Source organism: Pyrus communis, chromosome 5 (genome assembly GCF_963583255.1).
Source record: "Pyrus communis chromosome 5, drPyrComm1.1, whole genome shotgun sequence".
Classification (NCBI taxonomy): domain Eukaryota; kingdom Viridiplantae; phylum Streptophyta; class Magnoliopsida; order Rosales; family Rosaceae; genus Pyrus; species Pyrus communis.
This window is the reverse complement of record NC_084807.1, coordinates 12,589,040-12,613,745: the sequence shown is the minus strand read 5'-3', so window position 1 is coordinate 12,613,745 and position 24,706 is coordinate 12,589,040. Positions and strand designations below refer to the sequence as shown.

General features: G+C 37.6%; 1 protein-coding gene and 2 non-coding genes across 3 annotated transcripts; 2 read left to right on the top strand and 1 right to left on the bottom strand.

Moving 5' to 3' along the window:
* Positions 1–10,268: 10,268 nt before the first annotated feature.
* LOC137735804 (small nucleolar RNA R71) lies at positions 10,269–10,379 on the top strand. The gene has a single exon (XR_011068709.1). It is a non-coding gene; the product is annotated as a small nucleolar RNA R71 (small nucleolar RNA).
* Positions 10,380–19,837: 9,458 nt separating this feature from the next.
* Positions 19,838–19,948, bottom strand: LOC137735798 (small nucleolar RNA R71). Its single transcript, XR_011068704.1, has one exon. It is a non-coding gene; the product is annotated as a small nucleolar RNA R71 (small nucleolar RNA).
* A 1,393-nt stretch (positions 19,949–21,341) lies between these two features.
* On the top strand, positions 21,342–24,145 carry LOC137734291 (uncharacterized). The gene is made up of 6 exons (XM_068473582.1): positions 21,342–21,548; positions 22,014–22,101; positions 22,775–22,969; positions 23,171–23,533; positions 23,780–24,057; positions 24,122–24,145. The coding sequence occupies exons 1-6, from the start codon at positions 21,342–21,344 to the stop codon at positions 24,143–24,145; spliced, it is 1,155 nt and encodes a 384-aa protein (XP_068329683.1).
* The last annotated feature ends 561 nt before the right edge of the window (positions 24,146–24,706 follow it).

The window sequence follows — 24,706 nt, the reverse complement described above, 5'->3', positions numbered from 1 at the left end:
GCCATGTTTAGTATGTTTAGTGCTATTTGTGTGTTTACATATGAATTGTGTGAATCTATGCTTAAAACATTGAGGACAATGTTTGATTTAAGTGTGGGGGGTAACTAAGTTTGTTGATGCAAATTCGTTGAATTTTATCACCCATAACTTCAAGTGTTGTTCCTTGCTGTTTTAAATGTTTTTAAGTTGTGTTTTAGAATGTTTTGTTTTTATAAACTCCGAAAATCACATAAAAATTTTAAAAAAAAATGTTTTGAAAAGCCTAAAAAGAGTGTTTTAAGTCGTTTTTGTGTGTTTGTGTCTTAGGGTACCTTCCAACACAATGATAAGGATTTGGTTTGTAATTGCATGACTGTTAAAGAGAGTTATAAACATGGATGAAAGTTTGATTTACTCTTGGTATATGCTTGGTTATGGTTATAATGGATGACTTCACATGCAATCATAAAAGAAAAATTCGTTTTTGTGACATGCTTGAAGGAAGGAACTCAAACAAACGCTACAACCCTATGAGACTCGAGCCATTACCTTCTTTGGAGAGTTATTTTCTGTGATTCTTTGTTTTCTAAAGTTGTTGCATGATCTCATTATTCCTTGCTTGGTTGCTACTTAGAATGCAATTGTATCATGATAGAACTAAATGCTAGAACTTATATCCATTTCATTCAAAGCATGACATTGAATTGCATAACATATATCAAGATAAAGTTGTGTAGTTGCCACCATAGCCAAATAGCCTTACTTCCCATATTTCGTATTTGTTGTAAGTTTTAACCCCTTTGAGCCTTGTTTAGCCTATGTTCTTTGTTAACCCATGTTATCCTTACCTAGCCTAGAATAGGACCATCCATGCCTTTGTTCTTAAAGCATAGTAAGCATGACGGAAAATGAATTCCTTTTTTTATTAATATGTTGCAGAAAATAAGTGTGGGGGAAGGATTATTGATGAGAATTGCTGTGCCATAGGCACGGCTAAAAAAAAAAAAAGAAGAAAAAAAAATTTGAAAAAAAGAAAAGAAAAATAAGAGTTGTTTGAATTTCCCCTATTAGTCTAAAAGTTGTTTTCCGCGCTCTAAAGGGAATTCTAAGTGCCTAATTCAATACTTTGCTCACTATTGCTTTAAGAATGTTTGTTTATCCTTCACCTTTCATTGTTAACCAGTACCCTAGCCCCGTTACACCCCTTTGACTTCTATCTTGATCGTTATGTGTTCAATAATGTGGAGTTTGGATTTGATATGAGCTTATGGAATCACTGGTTCTCATTCTAAGTAGTAGCATTCCATTCATGAGATCATATTCATGTCATTATCGTAAATCCAGAAAATGCTTTCTTTGTTATAACATATGTGAGATACTAGTCTTTCATGTTTACATCAATCTCTCACATATAACTAGTGTAGGGTGTATAGTCAGAAAATCTGTGTGAAAATAGAGTGCATTCTAGTAAGGAATTGAGTAAATTCTCTAAAGCATGTTACTACATTTGAAATGTGTTTTAATTGCTTAATTGTGAACTAGTATGTGGTGACTATGATTAAGAATGTACTGATGCGAAAATAGTTAAGCACACAAATTAACCCTCTTGTTGTCAAATTGTAGTAAGGATGCAAGTAGGGATCGTTCTAGACCGGGGATTAGGAGGGCTTGCTAAAACCTCTAAATTGACTCAAAAACATAAAAACAAAGTTAAAAACGTTCACAAAGACTCAAAGGACTCAAAACAAGTTCAAAAGACTCAAAACTGCCTAAAAACACTAACTAGGCAGTTTCTGACCTTAAACCCAATGTTGGACGAATTTAAGATTATGGCTTGATTCAAAACACTTTAAAACATAAACTAAACAGATTTTAAGCACCAAGGAACAAGAAAGTAAAGGGGGGTTTTGATTTGACGAAAATTGAATTGACAAAACAAGTTAATAAACTAGGCAGGTTGTATAAACGGATTTGAGAAACAAGATGATGGATGGATTAGTTAGAGGTCCATTCTCCACACATGATACATTTATATATGAATCGATTCCCCAATTGTTTTTCATTAACTATGATGCTCAACACCCCAAGTTAACCGTGATGCACTAATTAACTCTCAAATTTTCCTTATGTTATTGAATTGGATGATGCATGCGACAATTCAAATCATTCTCCAATGGTTCTCAACATGAATGCATAGAAGAGATACAATGAGAGATCATTATGCTCTAAGAAAATTATAAGTGTTGACGAGGCAATTGTAACTATGAATGCATGCTACTTTTGCCAAGAATTCAATTAACGCGGTTGTGACTAGCAACCTTCACTACTCATGTTTATAAACTTGTGACGATTAGGTGAAACTCATTTATAAACTAGCATCGAGTTTATGCATGAAGACTAAGTATGCATCCCTAATCAACATACAAAAACAAGTTTTTAATAAACATGATAATTGAATTGCAATCACAACTTAACAAATCACAATTGGAAGAAATCAATTCATATTTCAAACATGTTCATGGCTTCAAACTTTCCCCTAACTAATTAGGGGTTTAGCCACTCATGATTACAACAAACTTAGAGAGTAATAACAAAGTAAACATTGAAAACAAGAATCGAAGTACACCTAAAAATTCCAACAACTCAATCTTGAATTGTATGAACGTTTAGGCCTCTTCTCCTCTAGTTGCTGCGGCACAAGGGGTTTTGGTGAGTTTTGGGGGTTATGGATGATGTAGAATGATGTGTTTAGGGTAGGGATGGATGTAGGGGAAGGCAAGGAGTGTTTTTGGGCAGAAAATATGAAGAATGGTGAAGTATGGCTGTGTTAGAGAGAGGGAATGAATTTCTGGCGTGAATGAATGTGTATCAATGAGTGTGAATGAATTGTGGCTGAAATGCATGCTTATTTATAGGTAAATAAGAGGGAACATGACAGCTAGGAGGTGGGTGGAAATCTGAAATGGTGATGGGAGATGCATGTGGCTGATTTATGCATGTGATTAAAGGGTGGAAGATGGCAGATTGTGTGGATGAATGATTAGGGTCTTGTAAGGGTGGAAATGCATGTGGAGTGCATGGTTGTGTTGGTTGAATTAAAGAATGGGAATGCAATCTGAAATACATGTGAATTATGACTAGAGTAATGATGATGAATGCATGTGCAAAGGAAGTGGATTTTCTGCAAATGCAAGGTGAATGTGCATGGCTGAAAATGCATGTGAAAGCATGTGAAAATCTGGAGTGGGAATTGCATGTGCACGGCAAAGAGGAAGGTTTTGATGTGTGAATGGGATTTTGAATGATTAAGTGGCTGAATTGGATTAAAGAATGGGAGTGCATGTGGGTGTTTTGGTGACTGAAATGATGAAGTGGGATGATATGTGGCTGCAATGATGAAATGGATGGGAGTGCATGTGGCTTGGGTGGAATGAAGTGTGATGCAATCTGAAATGGGAGAGCATGTGGGTGGAAATGCATGTGGGTGAATGTGTGGCTGCATGGTTGAATGATTAAAGGGGCATGTGGGTTGGAAATGCATGTGGAGTGGCTGGAATGAAGTGTGTATAAAAGGCTAGAATCTGATTTACTGAGAATGGCATTTGTTTTGAACTTTGTTTCCTTATTTTCCACCTCCAAATCAGGTTTTCATTACTTTAAAATATGGCTGAGAGGATGACAAACAAGGTAAGTGTTTAAGGTAAGTTAAATGGCTCAAATCTGATGTAAATGGTATTTCCACATATGGCATGTGTTTTGAGCGTTTTTTTTCCTTGTTTTCACAACTTGCAAATCAGGTTTACACCTTCTTGCCTTGTGTAGAACCACCCAATATGGCCGAATTGCACCACTTCCCTTCCACATCATTTCCTGAAATTCCAGCAGCCAAATTAGTCCTAGATTCCTCATTTGGACTCCAAATTAACTCCCCAGAATCCTCTCCACATTTGGAATAATGCTCAGCTACCAAAAGAAGTGTTTTTACTTCATTTGCCTTCCAATTGATCCTATTACACACTTGGGTGATAAGTGAATGGTTTGGTCTTCAATTTCGTCCATCTACTTGGCTTTAAGCATATGATATCCATTCCAATCTCTAATTTGCTCCAAAATGCTCCAAAATGCATCTTTTTGCTTCCTTAGCCATATGAACCTAAAAACACACGAAAATGGCTTAAACGACTAAAACAACTATGAATTAACAATATAAATGCACGAAAACAAGCTAAGTAAGTCGCCTAAATATGCTCCTATCATGTACTTAAGTGTAAAGATGGCTAAAATCTGTGAGAATAATGATTTTTAACTTGTCATGTGCATTGGAAATCCCTAAGACGGTTGTTGGAAGGTTTAGGTTGTGTTTTACTTGTTTAGTGTCGTTTTGTTTATTTGTTATTATTTTGTTTTGCTCGAGGACTAGCAAAAGCTAAGTGTGGGGGAATTTGATAGGAGCATATTTAGGCGACTTACTTAGCTTGTTTTCGTGCATCTATGTTGTTAATTCATAATTGTTTTAGTAGTTTAAGCCATTTTCGTGTGTTTTTAGGTTCATATGGCTAAGGAAGCAAAAAGATGCATTTTGGAGCATTTTGGAGCAAAATTGGGCTTGGAATGGATAGCATTTGCTTGGAGCTGATAAGTCACATTTTGCATGCATCTATATCTCCCTTATTTGGTGTCTTTGTGATGTTTTGGATTAAACTAGTTGCGTTTTACATTGTTTTGTGTTAGTGTGCAGCCAAGTGTGTAATTCGACCACATTGGATGGTTCTAAACAGAAAGTGATGCATTGGAGTCACTTTGGGTGGTTCTAAACAAGGCAAAAACATGCAATCACATGCATGTCCACAACCTGCCCGTGCAATCCCATTTGGTTCCAAATCAGATTATGCACTTTTAAAAACATCAAAACATGCATTCACATGCATGTTCATACCTTGTGCCGTGCATGTCCATACCCAATTCCAGATTATTCTAACCAAGTCAGATTGTCCACTCCCTTGTGGCAGACTTTGCACATGTTTCTTGGATTAAATATCCACATACCTGCAGATTATGTCCATTCCTTGCATCCTTTATTCCAGAAATTCCATTTCATGCCATCATTTCAGAAATCCAACCCATTCCTTTGTCCATGCCGTGTGTTCTTCCCATTTTCAGACTTGTATAAACATTTTCTGGTGCTCCAATTGACCTTTGCAGGTTCCACTCCCTTGTGGCAGACTTTACACATGCATTTTGATTAAACAAAACACATACTTGCAGAGTTGTCCAAGCCATGCGTCCACTACACTCAGAAACCCATCATTCCACCTAAATTATGCTCTGCCATCTGAGTAAACAAAGGCTAGATCCAATCTGAATGTTGGGGGATCACACACACTCTATTTGGCTCCATTTTCTGTCCATCATTCACCTAATTCGCCCTCTCCATTGCATTGCATTACAGATTCTTTTCCTTTCACAGAAACTGCTCATTTTCTCTCCCTTTCCCATCCGCAAGGTTCCTTCTTCATTTTCAGTCCATTACACACTCTAAAACCCCCCTACTTCACTCCATTCTCTGTCCATTTCTGTCCTAAGGGCAGAAACCATCCAAACAAAACCAATCTACTTCATCCGCACCACATTTGGAGAAGCAACACCAAGGAACTCTTCAAGGACTTCAACATCAGTTTTGCTTCAAGGGTTCATTCTTATCAATTCTATGTTCATTCATGTTTTATACTTTTATGTCAAATCTTTTGTAAACATGAATTGTAACTAAGCTTCCTCTAGGGATTCGATGTAACCTTGCAAAGTTTGCTATGTAATTAAGTTAGAATGCTCAGTTTGTCTACCTAGTTCTTGATTCATTCTCTGTTATAATTGTGAATTTGTGGGTTGATTTGTATGCTTGATCGCCATTTGAGTTAACCACAAGTTATTTAGCCAAGATTAAAACATACATCATGTCTAATATTGGTGGATTTGTGAATGAATGAAGGGAAAGATTGGCAAACATCCTGCCAAGTGTTCCCTTTGGTTTAGTGAACGTTTCTTGTGCATTACATACTCTAGATTATGAACCAAAGTTGCACATCACAATTAGGTTCAAGATTATAGACATTTGATCAAATCCACACATCATATGGTTGATCATATCCAAGTGAAACAAACTCAAGAAATTTGTAGATGAATGAGTATAAACCAACTTAACAAACATGGATTTAATTGAGCAATGGTGAAATCGAATCCCTAGTTTCATTTCCATTGATACTATCTCATTATATTGGTTGTTGATTCATTGATTTGTGTTTACTTCATTCTCTTAGGCTTTCAAGTTAAAACAACAAATCTGCATAGTTTGATTAGTTTGATTCAAATCTGCCTATTTAGACTAGTTTGATTCATTTCTTAGATTTCTTGCAAACAAGTAGTTACATAGGTCCAATTAGTCCCTGTGGATTCGACACCCTTGCTTATGCCATTATACTAAATATATTCTTGCATTAGGAAGGAAATATACATCAACAGGAGCCAAAGTGTTGGACGAATTTGAAAGCCTTGTATGCACTTTGGACATAAAACAAAGGGCCTAGCCCAATCAAACAATCCTTTGAGCCATGCAAAACCTCTAGCCCAATCAACAACCCTTAGCCACATGCATTCACATGCATCACAACCCCAAAACCATCAAGAAACACCATTCACACACACATGCACTTACTCTTTCATCATTGCACCACCATTCACACACACATGCACTTACTCTTTCATCATTGCACCACCAATTCAACACATGCATTTCCACCTTCCTACTTCATCATTTCATCCACTTGCACTCTCAATCATAACAACCACATTCACTCTTAAACAATCACCCACATACACATGCATTTCCACCTTCCTACTTCATCATTTCATCCACATGCACTCTCAATCATAACAACCACATTCACTCTTAAACAAACACCCACATATTCTCCCATTCCCCCTATAAAAACCCATGCATTCATACACAAAAATCACATCTCATTTTCATACACAACACACCACAAACACATCCAATCTTCCCTTATAATCCAAACACCACTCCTCATCCATTTCCATAATTCCCCAATCCATTCAACACACCAACAACATCCCTTAGACCTTGTGCTACGACGAAGAGGAAGATAAGAGGGCCTAAACGTTCATACAATTCAAGTTTGAGTTGTTGGAATGTTTAGCTGTTTCTTTGATTCTCTTTGTTTTGTACCATGAGGAACTTCCTCCTTCGACATCAGTTTTGCTTCAAGGGTTCTTTCTTCTTAATCCTATGTTCACTCATGTTATATATTTTTATGTCAAACCTTTTGTAAACATGAAGTGTAACTAATCTCTCTCTAGGGATTCGATGTAGCCTTGCAAGAGTGCCATGTAGTTAATTCAGAATTCTCATTTAATCTATCTATTTCTTGTTTCATTCTCCGATTTAATTGTGACTTAGTGTGTTGATTTTAGTGCTTGATCATCATTTGAATTAACCACAGGTTGTTTAGCCAAGATTAAAGCACACATCATGCATAATCTTGGTGGATATGTGAATGAATGAAGGGAATGTTTTGCAAACATCCTGCCGAATGTTCCCTTTGGTTTTGTGAAAGTTTCTTATGCACTACATATTCTTGATTAGGAACCAAAGTTGCACATCACAATTAGGTTCATGATTAGGGACATTTGATCAAGTCCACACATCATATGGCTGATCATATCTAAGTGAAACAAACCCAAGAAATAAGTAGAGGGATGAGTATAATCTGACTTAACCAGCATGGACTTGGCTTAGCAATGGTGAAATCGAATCTCTAGCTACATCTCTATTTGTGCTATCTCATTTCATTAGTTGTTGATTCATTTATTTGTGTCTACTTCATTTTCTTGTGCTTTCAAGTTACAACAACAAATCTGCCTAAATTGATTAGTTTTATTTCTCTTATAGAGTTTTTGCAAAACAAGTAGTTGTTTAGGTCCAATTAGTCCCTGTGGATTCGACACCCTTATTTGTGCCATTATACTAAAAATATTCTAGCACGAAGAAGGAAAACTTCAACACCATTTCATCAATTTCATATTTACATTCTGTCTTAGTGTGTTAACGTTTAGTTTCGCATTCTTTGAGTCTAGTTTAGTGTTTTATATTGTTTTTACGTTTTTGAGTCAGTTTCCAAGTGATTAACAATCCCTCCTAATCCCCGGTCCAGAACGATCCCTACTTATACTTATACTACAATTGATAAAAAGAGGGTTTAATTTGTGTGCGTATAAATTCTCGCATCAACCTTTTTTGACTAGGATTCCTCATTTGATTAGGAATCCTCTTGTGATTAGGAATCCTCTTGTGATTAGGAATCCTAACTCTTTTAGGTCTTCAATTTCGTCCATTCCTTTTGCTCCAAGCATAAGGTATCCATTCCAATTCCAATTTTGCTCCAAAATGCTCCAAAATGCATCTTTTTGCTTCCTTAGCCATGGGAACCTAAAAACACACGAAAATGGCTTAAACTACTAAAACAACTATGAACTAACAACATAAATGCACGAAAACAAGTTAAGTCGCCTAAATATGCTCCTATCAAATTCCCCCACACTTAGCTTTTGCTAGTCTTCGAGCAAAACAAAACAAAAGAAACCAAAAACAAGCCAAAACACATTCTAAACCTTCCAACATGTACCTCAGGGATTTCAAACGAACATGACACAATAAAGAACATCATTCCCACGGTTTTTAGCTTTCTTTACACTTCAACAAACACTTAATCATAGTTACCACTTATTAGTTCACATTTAATCAATTAAAACAATGTTTTGAATGTAGTAATATGCCTTAGAGAATTCCCTCAATTCCTCACTAGAATGCACTCTATTTTCACACTGATTTTCTAACTTCACACCCTACACTAGGTATATGTGAGAAGATTGATGTAAATATGAAGACTAACACTCACATATGTTATATCCAAGAAAGCATTTTCTGGATTTACGACAATGACATGAATATGATCTCATGAATGGAATGCTACTACTTAGAATGAGAACCAGTGATTCCATATGCTCATACCAAATTCAAACTCCACATATTGAACACATAACATCAAGATAGAAGTTGAGGATTGTAACGGGGCTAAGGGTAATGGCTAACAAGGAAAGGCAAGGGATAACAAAGGTTCTTAAAGCAATAGGAAGCAAAATAATGAAATTGACACTTAAACTCACTTTTAATGGCAGAAATCAACTTTTACACACAAGGGAAGATTCATGCAACATTTAGGGTCAAATTCACTCTTTTGGACCCTTCCTTCAATAACCAACACTTGTGAGATCATTCTCACTTATTTTTCAACTCTTTTTCTTTCTTTTCAACACTTTTCTATTTTCTTTTTATTTTTCCACGAAATTTTTTTTCTTTATTTCATTCTTTTGCCGTGCCCTATCATCTTCCCCCACACTCATTTTCTGCAATATATTGATCAAAAGAAGTTCATTCTAAGTCATGCTTCACTATCCTTTAAGAACAAGGGTATGGGAAGTCCTAATCTAGGCTAGGTAAGGATAATGTGGCTAACAAAGAAAATAGGCTTGGAAAGGGTTAAAAGGGGCAATCCTACAATAGATATGAAAAGGGATAGGCTTTTTGGCTTTGGCTTGACTAACAACTTCATCTTATTGTATGTTATGCAATCTTCATGCTTTGAATGAAATTGGCATGAGTTCTAGTATTTGGAACTATAATGAAATGCATTCCAAGTAGCAACCAAGCAAAGAACAATGATCATGCAACGACTTTAGAAAACAAGAAATCACAGATTATACTCTCCAAAGAACGTTATAGGCTCAAGTCTCTCAAGGATATAGCGTTAGTTTAAGTTCCTTCCTTCAAGCATGTTACAAAAACTGATTTTTTTTTCTTTGTAATTACATGTGAATTCATAAGCTATAACCATAACTAAGCATAAACCAAAGCATAAATCAACTTCCAGCCATGTTTACAACATTCTTTAATAGTCATGCAATTAAAAACCAAATCCTCATCATTGTGTTGTGATAGGAGCATATTTATACGACTTAGTTAGCTTGTTTTCTTGCATTTAATTAGCTAAACTATGTTAATTATAGTATTTAAAGTTATTTTCGTGCAATTTCAGGTTTTATTGTCAAAGTATTGAGCATTCTTTTTCTTCAATGCTCCACCTGCTGCATTATCCACAGTTGATTGACAATTTTGGGTTAGTCCATCATAGAAAATTTGCATTTGTAAGTGAAAAGGTAACCCATGGTGTGGACATTGGATCAAGAGGCCTTTAAAACGCTCCCAACACTCATTGAAAGGTTCTCCATCATCTTGTTTGAAGTTGAAGATTTGTCCCCTTAATGTGGCTGTCTTTTGAGTGGAAAAGAACTTCTCCAAGAACTTCTTAGCCACGGCATCCCATGTAGTGAGGGAACCTGGTGTTAGAGTCATCAACCAACTCTTGGCCCTATCTTTCAAGGTGTAAGGAAACACTCTCATCCTCAAATTTGCTTCACTTACTCCCTGCAAAGGTAAACCACTCACAACATTGTAAAACTCTTTAATATGAGCTAAAGGGTCTTCATTAGGTAAGCCATAAAATGAGGGAAACATATGAAAATGTGAAGATTTGAGATCATAGTTTCTAGCTTCTGTGGGCAGCAAGATGCATGAAGGTGAATTTGGTATGATTGGTTGAGCAAAGTCCTCCAAAGCTCGAAGCTCATCTAGGTTGCCCGCCATCTCTTCCTCTCTTGCCCAATCAAATTGCTCAGATTCTTTACTTGTTGAACTAGGTGAATTCTCTTCCTCTTCGTCAAGGTTAAAGGATGAACTTGATGGCACAAAGTTGTCCAAAGTGTGGCCCTTTAATCTTTCAATTCTTTGGCCTAACTCAACAAGTTTATTTGACATATACTACCTGAAACAAAGTAACACAAGTGTGAATGAAAATCAAGAAGCAAACAACAATGAAAAGAACAAAAATAAACTTAAAAACGTTTGAAAATACTCAAGGGATGTGGAACTAAACTCTTAGAACACTTAAACAATCCTAAAACCCAAAACAGCAACTAGAAGACTCAAAATTGCCTAAAAAACACTTTCTGGGCAGTTTTGAGCACCTACACTAATTTGGACGAAATTGGATGGAAACTTGAATCAAAACACTTATAAACACAAATCAAAACACTTTCTAACTAATTTGGACAAAACAAAGACTCAAAGGACTCAAAACAAGCTAAAAACTCTCAAAACTGCCTAAAAACACAAATTGGGCAGTTTTGACACTAAACTCAATTTTGGACGAAAATTAGGTTTGAGCTTGACTCAAAATGCTTCAAAACACAAGATAAGACAGATTCTAAGCTTAAGACTTAACAAACTATGGGGAGAAATTATATTTGGACGAAATGCAATTAAATGGTCAGATTATAACAAAAGCAGATTGTAAAGCAAGTTGATGTAAACCAATGGATAATGGAATGGCTAAGGGATTCTTTTCCACACCTGAAATGTATGCAACTTAAATCAACTTCCAAATATCAAATCGACAAGTTATGAACCTTGACACTAATGAAAATAGCAAACAAGCAAGCAAGCAATTACAAGGGACTGAAATCAGTCCCCGGCAACGGCGCCATTTTTTGTTGATGTATATTTCCTTCCTAATGCTAGAATATATTTAGTATAATGGCACAAGTAAGGGTGTCGAATCCACAGGGACTAATTGGACCTATGTAATCACTTGTTTTGCAAGAACTTCTATGAAATGAATCAAACTAAACAAACTAGGCAGATTTGGAAATGAATCAAACTAGTCTAAATAGACAGATTTGTTGTTGTAAATTGAAAACATGAGAAAATAAAGTAAACACAAATAAATGAATCAACAACTAATAGAATGGGATAGTATCAATGGAAATGAAACTAGGGATTCGATTTCACCATTGCTCAACTAAGTCCATGTTTGTCAAGTTAGTTTATACTCATTCATCTACCTATTTCTTGAGTTTGTTTCACTTGGATATGATCAACCATATGATGTGTGGATTTGATCAAATGTCTCTAATCATGAACCTAATTGTGATGTGCAACTTTGGTTCATAATCAAGATTATGTAATGTACAAGAAACTTTCATAAAACCAAAGGAAATAATTCGGCAGGATGTGTGCTAAACACTCCCTTCATTCATTCACATATCTACCAAGATTATGCATGATGTGTGCTTTAATCTTGGCTACACAACTTAGTGATTAATTCAAATGATGATCAAACATTAAAATCAACATACTAAGTCACCATTAAAACAGAAAATGAAACAAGAAATAGATGGACAAAATGAGCATTCTAACTTAATTACATGGCAAACTTTGCAAGGTTACATCGAATCCCTAGAGGAGGATTAGTTACAATTCATGTTTACAAAAGATTTAACATAAACATACACAACATGAATGAACATAGAATGAAGTAGAAGGAACCCTTGAAGCAAAACTGATGTTGAATTCCTTGAAGAGTGCCTTCGGTGTTGGAGCTCCCAAATGTGATTGTAAATGAGGGTGGAGAAACTAATGTCGAATGGTATGGAATGGGGAGAATGTGAGAGTAACAATGGACAGAGATTGGAGCCCCAATGAGCCGTGTGTAATGCTATGGTTCAAGAAGAAAACTTGCGGATGGGAAAGGAATGTGGACAGTTTCTGTGTAAGGGAGAGTGTCGAATGAAAATGGAATGGAAAGGGAGAATTAGAGTGAATGATGGCCAGAAATTAGAGCAAGGATGGTGTGTCTTGGAATGGATCCGAGAGAGGGAATGAGTGAGTCCCCTTGGTGAATTTCTGAATGAGTCTAATGATGGGGAGACAATCAGATTGGATCTTGGCTTTGTTTAACTCAGATGGCAGAGCTTAAGTGATGGAAATGATTGTGTTTCTGAGATGGAAGACTCACGGCATGTGCAATGTCCAAGGAAATGTTAATGTATTCACAGAAGCACATGCTCTTGCTGCCACAAGTGAGTGGAACCTGCAAAGCATGGACATGATCTGCACAGATGTGGTTTCTTTAATCCAAACACATGTGGAATGTCTGCAAGCAAGGGAGTGGAGTCTACAAATGGGAGTGGAAATGGACGGTATGAGCATAAGAAACGCTGAAATGGCATGGAATGTTTAATTGAGGTGCATGTGGATTTCTGCAAAGAGATTTGAAGAAGGGAAATGGAATGCACGGATCAGATTGTGTACATGCATGTGAATGCATGTTTTGATGTTTTAGAAGTGCATAATCTGACTTGAAACCACATGGGATTTGTAAGACATGATTGTGTTTGTTGGTGGAAATATGGCTGAAATGAATTGAGTGATGGAAATGGGATTGTGAGGAATCTGATTTGGTGCTAGAATTGCATCACATGATGGGATGATATGGGAACACACGACCAAGTTTGTGACATGCATGTGAATGCATGTTTTTGTCTTGTTTAGAATCACCCAAAGTGGTCGAATTGCACCACTTTCTGTTTAGAACCATCCAATGTGGTCGAATTGCACCACATTCCTTCATTTGCCATCCAATTGATCTTATTACACACTTGGCTGCACACTAACACAAAACAATGTAAAACGCAACTAGTTTACTCCAAAACAATCACAAAGATGCCAAATAATGAAGATATAAATGCATGCAAAATATGACTTAACAAGTATGCAAAAAGAAGCAATTTGGAGCATTCTAGAGCATTTTTGGGCCAAGATTGGATAGTGCAAGCATGGAGGCATGAGGATGGACGAATTTGAAAGGCTTGAATTCAGTTAGGGAGCTGAAAGGGGGCCTAAAAACCTGATTTCTAGAAGGCTACATTAGTGCCACATGCACTCCCATCCTTTAATCCATTACAGCCACATGCACTTCCCCCTTTACCATTGCAGCCACATGCCAACCTAGCTGTCACCCACATGCTATCCCATCATCATTCCCTCTTTAATCCATTCAGCCACATGCTTTCCCAATTGATTATTCAGCCACATGCTTTCCCATTTGATTATTCAGCCACATATTCTCCCATTCTCCCTATAAAACCATGCACTCCCTCAACACAAGAACCATCTCTCATACACATTCATTCACGCCAGAAATTCATTCCCTCTCTCTAACACTGCCATACTTCACCATTCTTCATATTTTCTGCCCAAAAACACTCCTTGCCTTCCCCTACATCCATCCCTACCCTAAACACATCATTCTACATCATCCATAACCCCCTAAACTCACCAAAACCCCTTGTGCTGCAGCAACTAGAGGAGAAGAGGCCTAAACGTTCATACAATTCAAGATTGAGTTGTTGGAATTTTTAGGTGTTCTTCGTTCTTGTTTTCAATGTTTACTTTGTTATTACTCTCTAAGTTTGTTGTAATCATGAGTGGCTAAACCCCTAATTAGTTAGGGGAAAGTTTGAAGCCATGAACATGTTTGAAATATGAATTGATTTCTTTCAATTGTGATTTGTTAAGTTGTGATTGCAATTCAATTATCATGTTTATTAAAAACTTGTTTTTGTATGTTGATTAGGAATGCATACTTAGTCTTCATGCATAAACTCGATGCTAGTTTATAAACGAGTTTCACCTAATCGTCACAAGTTTATAAACATGAGTAGTGAAGGTTGCTAGTCACAACCGCGTTAATTGAATTTTTGGCAAGAGTATCATGCATTCATAGTTACAATTGCCTCGTCAACACTTATAATTTTCATAGAGCATAATGATCTCTCATTGTATCTCTTCTATGCATTCATGTTGAGAACCATTGGAGAACGATTTGAATTGTAGCATGCATCATCCAATTCAATAACATAAGGAAAATTTGAGAGTTAATTAGTGCATCACGGTTAACTTGGGGTGTTGAGCATCATAGTTAATGAAAAGCAATTGGAGAATCGATTCATATATAAATGTGTCATGTGTGGAGAATGGACTTCTAACTAATCCATCCATTATCTTGTTTTCAAGGAATTCGTTTTACAATCTGCCTAATTTATTAACTTGTTTTGTTATTTCAATTTTCGTCAAAATCTCAATCCCGCTTTACTTTAGTTTCCAATTTAGTTAGAAAGTGTCTTAGTTTGTGTTTATAAGTGTTTTGATTCAATTTGTTACACAAATTCGTCCAAATTCACCAAAGTGCTCAAAACTGCCCAGAAAGTGTTTTTAAGGCAGTTTTGAGTGTTTTGGGTGCTGCTTGAGTCTTTTGGTTTGTTTTAGTGTTTTAAGTGTTTAGTTTTGCATTCTTTGAGTCTAGTTTAGTGTTTTAAACTTTATTTTACGTTTTTGAGTCAGTTTCCAAGTGATTTTGCAATCCCTCCTAATCCCCGGTTAAGAACGATCCCTACTTATATCTATACTACAATTGTCAAAAAGAGGGTTTAATTTGTGTGCGTATAATTCTCGCATCAAATTTTGGCGCCGTTGCCGGGGATTAGCAACTTTGCTAATCCTTTGGATTGTTATTTTAGTTTTCTTATTAGGTCAGATTCTTATGTTATTTTGTTTCTTGTTTTAGGTACTAGTTTATGACTCGGAATTCTCATCCGATTCGTGAACATATCTTGGACTTTGACGACGATTTCGAGCGAGAGTTGAGACGAAAGAGAAAGAACCCAGAACCTAGCGAATCAAGTGAAAGTTCCGAGTCCGTTTCTGAATTTGAAGAAGAAGAACCCATGGCAAGAGTGGGTGAAGAAGACATGGCAGAGGACAACCGAACAATCAAGGAGCTTTTCGCTTCGGGATTGGCCAATGCCGCACCCTTGTGCATCCAATACCCAAGGGCGGCCCTTGGCAAGACCGATGAGTTCGAATTGAAGTCAAGCTTGCTGCATCATATTCCCAAGTACCATGGGCTGTCCATGGAAGATCCAAACAAGCATTTGAAGGAGTTTGAAGTTGTATGCTCAAGCATGACACCCATTAACGTTGATGGGAATATTATGAAGATGAAAGCTTTTCCATTCTCTCTTGTGGAAAAGGCTAAGGATTGGCTTTATGAATTGGCACCCGGGACCGTTACTTCTTGGGAGAGCATGAAGAGAGCGTTCTTGGAGAAGTTCTTCCCTACTTCAAGAGTCATTCTCTTGAGGAAGAAAATTAGCGGAATCCAACAAAGTCAAGGAGAATCTTTTCCAGCATACTACGAGCGTTTTAAAGCCCTTGTTGCATCATGTCATCAACATCAAATGAAGGAGGAGCTTCTCCTTCAATATTTCTATAAGGGCCTTCTTCCCATTGAAAGGCAAATGCTCGATGCTTCGGCGGGAGGTGCATTGGTGGACAAAACTCCTATGGCAGCCAAGACCCTAATTGCAAACCGTGCTCTAAATGCACAACAATATGAAGGACTTGGGCAAAGGGACCCCCCACGGCAACAAGTGAATGAGGTAAGTTCTCAATCTGACCTTCAAACTCAATTAGCTAATCTTACTTCTCTTGTGACTCAGATGGCCGAAGGAATGAAGATCCATAGTCCGATTGTATGTGGCGTATGTGATAAGTCATATTTTGCATGCATCTATATCTCCCTTATTTGGCGTCTTTGTGATGTTTTGGATTAAACTAGTTGCGTTTTACATTGTTTTGTGTTAGTGTGCAGCCAAGTGTGTACTAAGATCAAAGGGAAAGCAAATGAAGTAAAAACATTCCAGAAATGATGTGAAGTGTTAAATGGTGCAATTCGGCCATATTGAGTGATTCTAATCAAAGCAAGCATTGAAATCCGATTATGTGGTTTCAACATCAAAACATGCATTCACATGCATGTCACAACCTTGGCCGTGTGTTCCCATATCATCCCATCATTTGATGCAATTCTAGCACCAAATCAGATTCCTCACAATCCCATTTCCATCACTTATTTCATTTCAGCCATTTTGACACCAACAAACACAAACATCCATTCCGTGCACTCCATTACATTTCTACACATCACCTTTGCATTCCCATCTCTTTCATGTCCAATCCGTGCACTTCCATACCCAATTCCAGATTATTCTAACAGTTTCAGATTGTCCACTCCCTTGTGGCAGACTTTGCACATGTATCTTGGATTAAATATCCATATACCTGCAGATTATGTCCATTCCTTGCATCCTTTATTCCAGAAATTCACTCATCCCTTTACCCATGCCGTGTGCCCATTTCACATTTCCAGAATTTGTACAAACAATTCACTTTTGGCAGATTCCACTCATGCTTGCAGACATTCCACATGTGTTTTGGATTAAATAAACCACACTTGCAGATCATGTCCATGCTTTGCAGGTATCACACTCAGAAACCCATCATTCCATCTGATTTATGCTCTGCCATCTGAGTTAAACAAATGTTAGATCCAATCTGAATGTTGGGGGATCACACACACTCTATTTGGCTGCATTTTCTGTCCATCATTCACTCTAATTCGTCCTCTCCATTGCATTGCATTCTACATTCTTTTCCTTTCACAGAAACTGCTCATTTTCTCCCCATTTCCCATCCGCAAGGTTCCATCTTCATTTTCAGTCCATTACACACTCTAAAACCCCCCTACTTCACTCCATTCTCTGTCCATTTCTGTCCTAAGGGCAGAAACCATCCAAACCAAACCAATCTACTTCATCCGCACCACATTTGGAGAAGCAACACCAAGGAACTCTTCAAGGACTTCAACATCAGTTTTGGCTTCAAGGGTTCATTCTTATCAATTCTATGTTCATTCATGTTTCATATGTTTATGTTAAATCTTTTGTAGACATGAATTGTAACTAAGCTTCCTCTAGGGATTCGATGTAACCTTGCAAAGTTTGCTATGTAATTAAGTTAGAATGCTCAGTTTGTCTACCTAGTTCTTGATTCATTCTCTGTTATAATTGTGAATTTGTGGGTTGATTTGTATGCTTGATCGCCATTTGAGTTAACCACAAGTTATTTAGCCAAGATTAAAACATACATCATGTCTAATATTGGTGGATTTGTGAATGAATGAAGGGAAAGATTGGCAAACATCCTGCCAAGTGTTCCCTTTGGTTTAGTGAACGTTTCTTGTGCATTACATACTCTAGATTATGAACCAAAGTTGCACATCACAATTAGGTTCAAGATTATAGACATTTGATCAAATCCACACATCATATGGTTGATCATATCCAAGTGAAACAAACTCAAGAAATTTGTAGATGAATGAGTATAAACCAACTTAACAAACATGGATTTAATTGAGCAATGGTGAAATCGAATCCCTAGTTTCATTTCCATTGATACTATCTCATTATATTGGTTGTTGATTCATTGATTTGTGTTTACTTCATTCTCTTAGGCTTTCAAGTTAAAACAACAAATCTGCATAGTTTGATTAGTTTGATTCAAATCTGCCTATTTAGACTAGTTTGATTCATTTCTTAGATTTCTTGCAAACAAGTAGTTACATAGGTCCAATTAGTCCCTGTGGATTCGACACCCTTGCTTATGCCATTATACTAAATATATTCTTGCATTAGGAAGGAAATATACATCAACAAAAAATGGCGCCGTTGCCGGGGACTGATTTCAGTCCCTTGTAATTGCTTGTTTGCTTGTTTGCTATTTTCATTAGTGTCAAGGTTCATAACTTGTCGATTTGATATTTGGAAGTTGATTTAAGTTGCATACATTTCAGGTGTGGAAAAGAATCCCTTAGCCATTCCATTATCCATTGGTTTACATCAACTTGCTTTACAATCTGCTTTTGTTATAATCTGACCATTTAATTGCATTTCGTCCAAATATAATTTCTCCCCATAGTTTGTTAAGTCTTAAGCTTAGAATCTGTCTTATCTTGTGTTTTGAAGCATTTTGAGTCAAGCTCAAACCTAATTTTCGTCCAAAATTGAGTTTAGTGTCAAAACTGCCCAATTTGTGTTTTTAGGCAGTTTTGAGAGTTTTTAGCTTGTTTTGAGTCCTTTGAGTCTTTGTTTTGTCCAAATTAATTAGAAAGTGTTTTGATTTGTGTTTATAAGTGTTTTGATTCAAGTTTCCATCCAATTTCGTCCAAATTAGTGTAGGTGCTCAAAACTGCCCAGAAAGTGGTTTTTAGGCAATTTTGAGTCTTCTAGTTGCTGTTTTGGATTTTAGGATTGTTTAAGTGTTCTAAGAGTTTAGTTCCACATCCCTTGAGTCTTTTCAAACGTTTTTAAGTTTATTTTTGTTCTTTTCATTGTGGTTTGCTTCTTGATTTTCATTCACACTTGTGTTACTTTGTTTCAGGTAGTATATGTCAAATAAACTTGTTGAGCTAGGCCAAAGGATTGAACGGTTGAAGGGCCACACTTTGGACAACTTTGTGCCATCAAGTTCATCCCTAATCTGTGAGGAAGAGGAAAGGACTTCACCTAGTTCAACAAGTAAAGGATCTGAGCAAGTTGATTGGGAAAGAGAGGAAGAGATGGCGGGCAACCTAGATGAGCTTCGAGCTTTGGAGGACTTTGCTCAACCAATCATACCAAATTCACCTTCATGCATCTTGCTGCCCACAGAAGCTAGAAACTATGATCTCAAATCTTCACATTTCCATATGTTTCCTTCATTTTATGGCTTACCTAATGAAGACCCTTTAGCTCATATTAAAGAGTTTTACAATGTTGTGAGTGGTTTACCTTTGCAGGGAGTAAGTGAAGCAAATTTGAGGATGAGAGTGTTTCCTTACACTTTGAAAGATAGGGCCAAGAGTTGGTTGATGACTCTAACACCAGGTTCCCTCACTACATGGGATGCCGTGGCTAAGAAGTTCTTGGAGAAGTTCTTCTCCACTCAAAAGACAGCCACATTAAGGGGACAAATCTTCAACTTCAAACAAGATGATGGTGAACCTTTCAATGAGTGTTGGGAGCGTTTTAAAGGCCTCTTGATACAATGTCCACACCATGGGTTACCTTTTCATTTACAAATGCAAATTTTCTATGATGGACTAACCCAAAATTGTCAATCAACTGTTGATAATGCAGCAGGTGGAGCATTGAAGAAAAAGAATGCTCAAGAGTCATATAACATTTATGAGATGTTGGGGTCTAATGCTCAACACAAAGATTTAAGGGGTAAGAAAGTTGGAGTTTATGAAACAAGTTCTAATCATGAGCTTTTGTTGCAGGTAGCTAACCTAGAAAGGAAGCTTGAATCCGTGCTCAACATGGTGCCAAAAGCTAATGAAGTGTGTGCCATTTGCAACATACCAAGCCATCCTACTCACCAATGCCCATCTAGGGAAGCTTACCCCGAGTATGTTCAAGAACAAGTGAACCTCATGAATTCTTACAACCAAAGACCAAGGAATGATATGTATTCCAATACATATAACCCGAGTTGGAGAGATCATCCCAACTTTTCATGGAAGAACAACAATCCAACCCAAAATTTCCAACCAAAACCTGCCACTACCCTTGAGGACACGGTTAAATTGTTAGCCCAAAACACCTTGCAATTCCAACATTCCACCAATAGCGCACTCCAACAACATTCAGCCGCCCTAACCAAAATGGAGACGCAATTGGGGCAGATTGCAGATGCCTTGAACCAAAGAGAGGTTGGGAAGTTTCCAAGCCAACCCGTGATACTCCAAAGGAATCAAGAGCAAGCCAAAGCAATCACTACACTTAGAAGTGGTAAGGTTATTGATAATAGAGTTGGCAATGAAGTTACTAATGAATATGATCATGTGAATGCAGGTGTCACTCAAGGAGACAATGAGAAATCAATTGAGGAACCAAGCCATGCCACTTCCTCACTAGAAGCACCAAATCTTCACAAGGCCGAGAAACCATACACTCCACCAATACCATTCCCTGGAAGACTTGCCAAAAGCAAGCAGGATAAGTCATTCAAAGAAATTTTTGATATACTAAGCAAAGTGAATGTTAACTTACCTTTGCTTGATGTCATTAGGAACATGCCGGCATATGGGAAGTTCTTCAAGGAGTTAAACAGCTACAAAAGGAAGTATGGACCACATGAGAAGGTAGTAGTGTCTGAGAATGTGAGTGCAGTTTTGCAAAGAAAACTTCCACCAAAGCTCAAGGATCCAGGAAGTTTCTCTATCAACATCACCATAGGGGACAAGAAAGTAGAGAAAGCGATGCTTGATTTGGGTGCTAGCATCAACTTAATGCCTTATTCAGTGTACCTTCAACTAGGTTTGGGAGATTTGAAAGCCACCACCATTTCATTACAACTTGCAGACAGATCAGTTAAATATCCAAGAGGTATAGTAGAAGATATTCTAGTTCAAGTTGATAAACTAATCTTGCCTGCAGATTTTGTAGTGTTGGACATGGAAGAAGCTCCTATACATGATCGTGAGTTGCCAATATTGCTTGGGAGACCCTTCATGGCCACAGCCAAGACCATCATTGATGTGCAAAATGGACTCCTCACTATGACAGTGTTAGGAGAGACAGTTCAATTCAAAGTGTTTGAATCTCTTGCTCATCCTTCTTTATCTCTAGATTGTTATGCCATTGATGTGCTTGATTCACTTGTATTCTCTAAGTTCTTGCAGGCACAATCGAATGAACCCTTACAAACTGTTTTGAGTCAATCTCAAGATGAGTTTGATGAAGAAGATGCACTCATGGAAGAAGTAGCTGCCTTGGAAGCATTGGCATTGTATCCTTTGAATGTTTCACCTCGTTTTGAGCCTTTAGAATCATCAATATCACATCTAACTCCTTCCACTGTTAAGGCACCAAAACTTGAACTTAAGCCACTTCCACCACATCTAAAATATGCATATCTAGCTGAATTTGAAACTCTTCCAGTTATCATAGCTTCTGATCTCACCCCAATTGAAGAAGATAAACTAATTAGGGTGTTAAAAGAGTTGAAATCAGCTTTTGGTTGGTCTATTGCAGATATCAAGGGAATAAGCCCTACCATGTGCATGCATAGGATCCTTTTGGAGGAAGGAGCAAAAACAAGCCGTGAGCCACAAAGAAGGCTCAATCCACACATGAAGGAAGTTGTTAGGAATGAGGTGTTGAAATTGTTAGATGTGGGGATCATATATCCCATTTCTGATAGCAAATGGGTGAGTGCTATTCAGGTGGTGCCTAAGAAGGTGGGAATCACTGTGATGAGGAATGAAAACAATGAGCTTGTGGCCACAAAGCCCACGACCAGTTGGCGTGTTTGCACCGATTACAGGAAGTTGAATTCTAGCACTAGAAAAGATTACTTTCCTATGCCTTTCATAGATCAAATGCTTGAGAGATTGGCAGGTTACTCACATTATTGTTTTCTGGATGGTTACTCAGGTTACAATCAAATTGCAATCGCTCCTCCGGAGAATGCCTTTTGGACTTTGCAATGCTCCGGCAACATTCCAAAGATGCATGTTGGCCATCTTCTCTGACATGGTAGAAAGGTTCATTGAGGTATTTATGGATGACTTCTCAGTGTTTGGTTCCTCTTTTGATGAATGTCTTAACCATCTATCGTTAGTACTTCAAAGATGTCAGGAAACAAATTTGGTCCTCAATTGGGAGAAGTGCCAATTTATGGTGAAACAAGGAATTGTGTTGAGGCATGTAATCTCTAGCAAAGGAATGGAGGTGGACAAAACTAAAATTGACGTCATCACCAATATGGTAGCCCCCACCACTGTGAAGGGAGTAAGAAGTTTTTTGGGCCATGCGGGTTTTTATCGTCGTTTCATTAAGAACTTTTCAATGATCACTCGTCCATTATGCAATCTGTTAGCTAAAGATGTTGCATTTCATTTTGATAAGGCTTGTATGGATGCATTCAATACTTTGAAAAATGAACTAACCTCGGCTCCTATTATTATGGCACCAGATTGGTCTTTGCCTTTTGAATTGATGTGTGATGCCTCTGACTATGCTATTGGTGCAGTTTTAGGGCAAAGGGTGAACAAGCTTCCACATGTGATCTACTATGCAAGCCGGACTCTGCATGATGCTCAACTTAACTATTCCACAACTGAAAAGGAGTTGCTTGCTGTTGTTTTTGCCTTAGAAAAGTTTAGGTCATATCTTGTGGGATCTAAAGTTATTGTGTTTTCTGATCATGCAGCCATTAGGTATTTGATGACAAAGAAGGATGCTAAACCACGCTTGATTAGATGGATACTCTTGCTACAAGAGTTTGACTTGGAAATTCGAGATAAGAAGGGCAGTGATAATGTTGTGGCTGACTATTTGTCCAGGCTTAATGAAAACCATGGAGTTGGACAACCTTTGCCCCTAAATGAATCATTTCCAGATGAGCAACTTTTTGTTGTTCAAGAAAAAGAACCATGGTATGCGGACTTTGTGAATTATCTTGCTTGTGATATAATGAGAAATGACCTTTCTTTTCAGGAAAGAAAGAAGTTCCTTGCCATGGTAAAGCACTACGTTTGGGACGAACCATATTTGTTTAAATATTGCCCTGATCAAATCATTAGGAGATGTGTCCCAGAGAGTGAGCAACAAAGCATCCTAACATTTAGCCACACATTGGCATGTGGAGGCCATTTTGGTGCCAAAAAGACATCTCTAAAGGTTTTACAATCTGGTTTCTTTTGGCCTACTTTATTCAAAGATGCTTTTGATTTTTGCTCTAAATGTGATAGGTGCCAGAAAATGGGGAACATTAGCCGAAGAAATGAGATGCCATTGAACAACATTTTGGTGGTGGAACTCTTTGATGTTTGGGGAATTGACTTCATGGGACCATTTCCATCCTCTTTTGGCTACTTATACATATTAGTGGCAGTGGATTACGTATCCAAATGGGTTGAAGCCATTGCTACAAGAACTAATGATCATAAGGTTGTGTTGAGTTTTATTAAAGATGTGATTTTTTGTAGGTTTGGAACCCCAAGAGCTATTATTAGTGATGGTGGCAGCCATTTCTGCAACAAACCTTTTGAATCCTTGATGAAGAAGTACAACATCAACCACAAAGTGGCAACCCCGTACCATCCTCAGACCTCAGGACAAGTGGAGATTAGCAATAGGGAGATCAAGAATATTTTGATGAAGACTGTGAGCCCTACAAGGAAAGACTGGTCACTAAGGTTAAATGATGCACTATGGGCATATAGAACAGCATACAAGACCCCCATTGGCATGAGTCCTTATCGCCTTGTGTTTGGGAAAGCTTGTCATTTGCCAATGGAGCTTGAACACCGTGCATATTGGGCCATCAAGAAGTTCAACTTTGATTACAAGGATGCTGGAGTAGCAAGGAAGCTCCAACTGAATGAGTTGGAAGAGCTTAGAAATGAGGCATATGAGAATGCCAAAATCTACAAGGAACGGACTAAGCTCTATCATGACAAGGCCATCCTAAGGAAGGAGTTTCACCAAGGTATGAAAGTACTTTTGTTTGACTCACGTTTGAGACTTTTTCCAGGAAAATTGAAGTCTAGGTGGGTGGGACCATTTAAAGTGCTGCAAACATTTCCTCACGGAGCTGTGGAGATAGAGAACATGAAGAATGGCACTTCTTTTAAAGTCAACGGGCAGCGATTGAAACCATATTTGGAGAAAGCAGAAGAGGAGCCAGTGTATCAAGTTGTAGATTTTCTTGAATTTACAACACCATGAACAAGCTACCATGTCTTGCCTAGACATTAAATAAAGCGCTTGCTAGGAGGCAACCTAGTGTGGTTTGTGTTCTTTCTTTATGTTG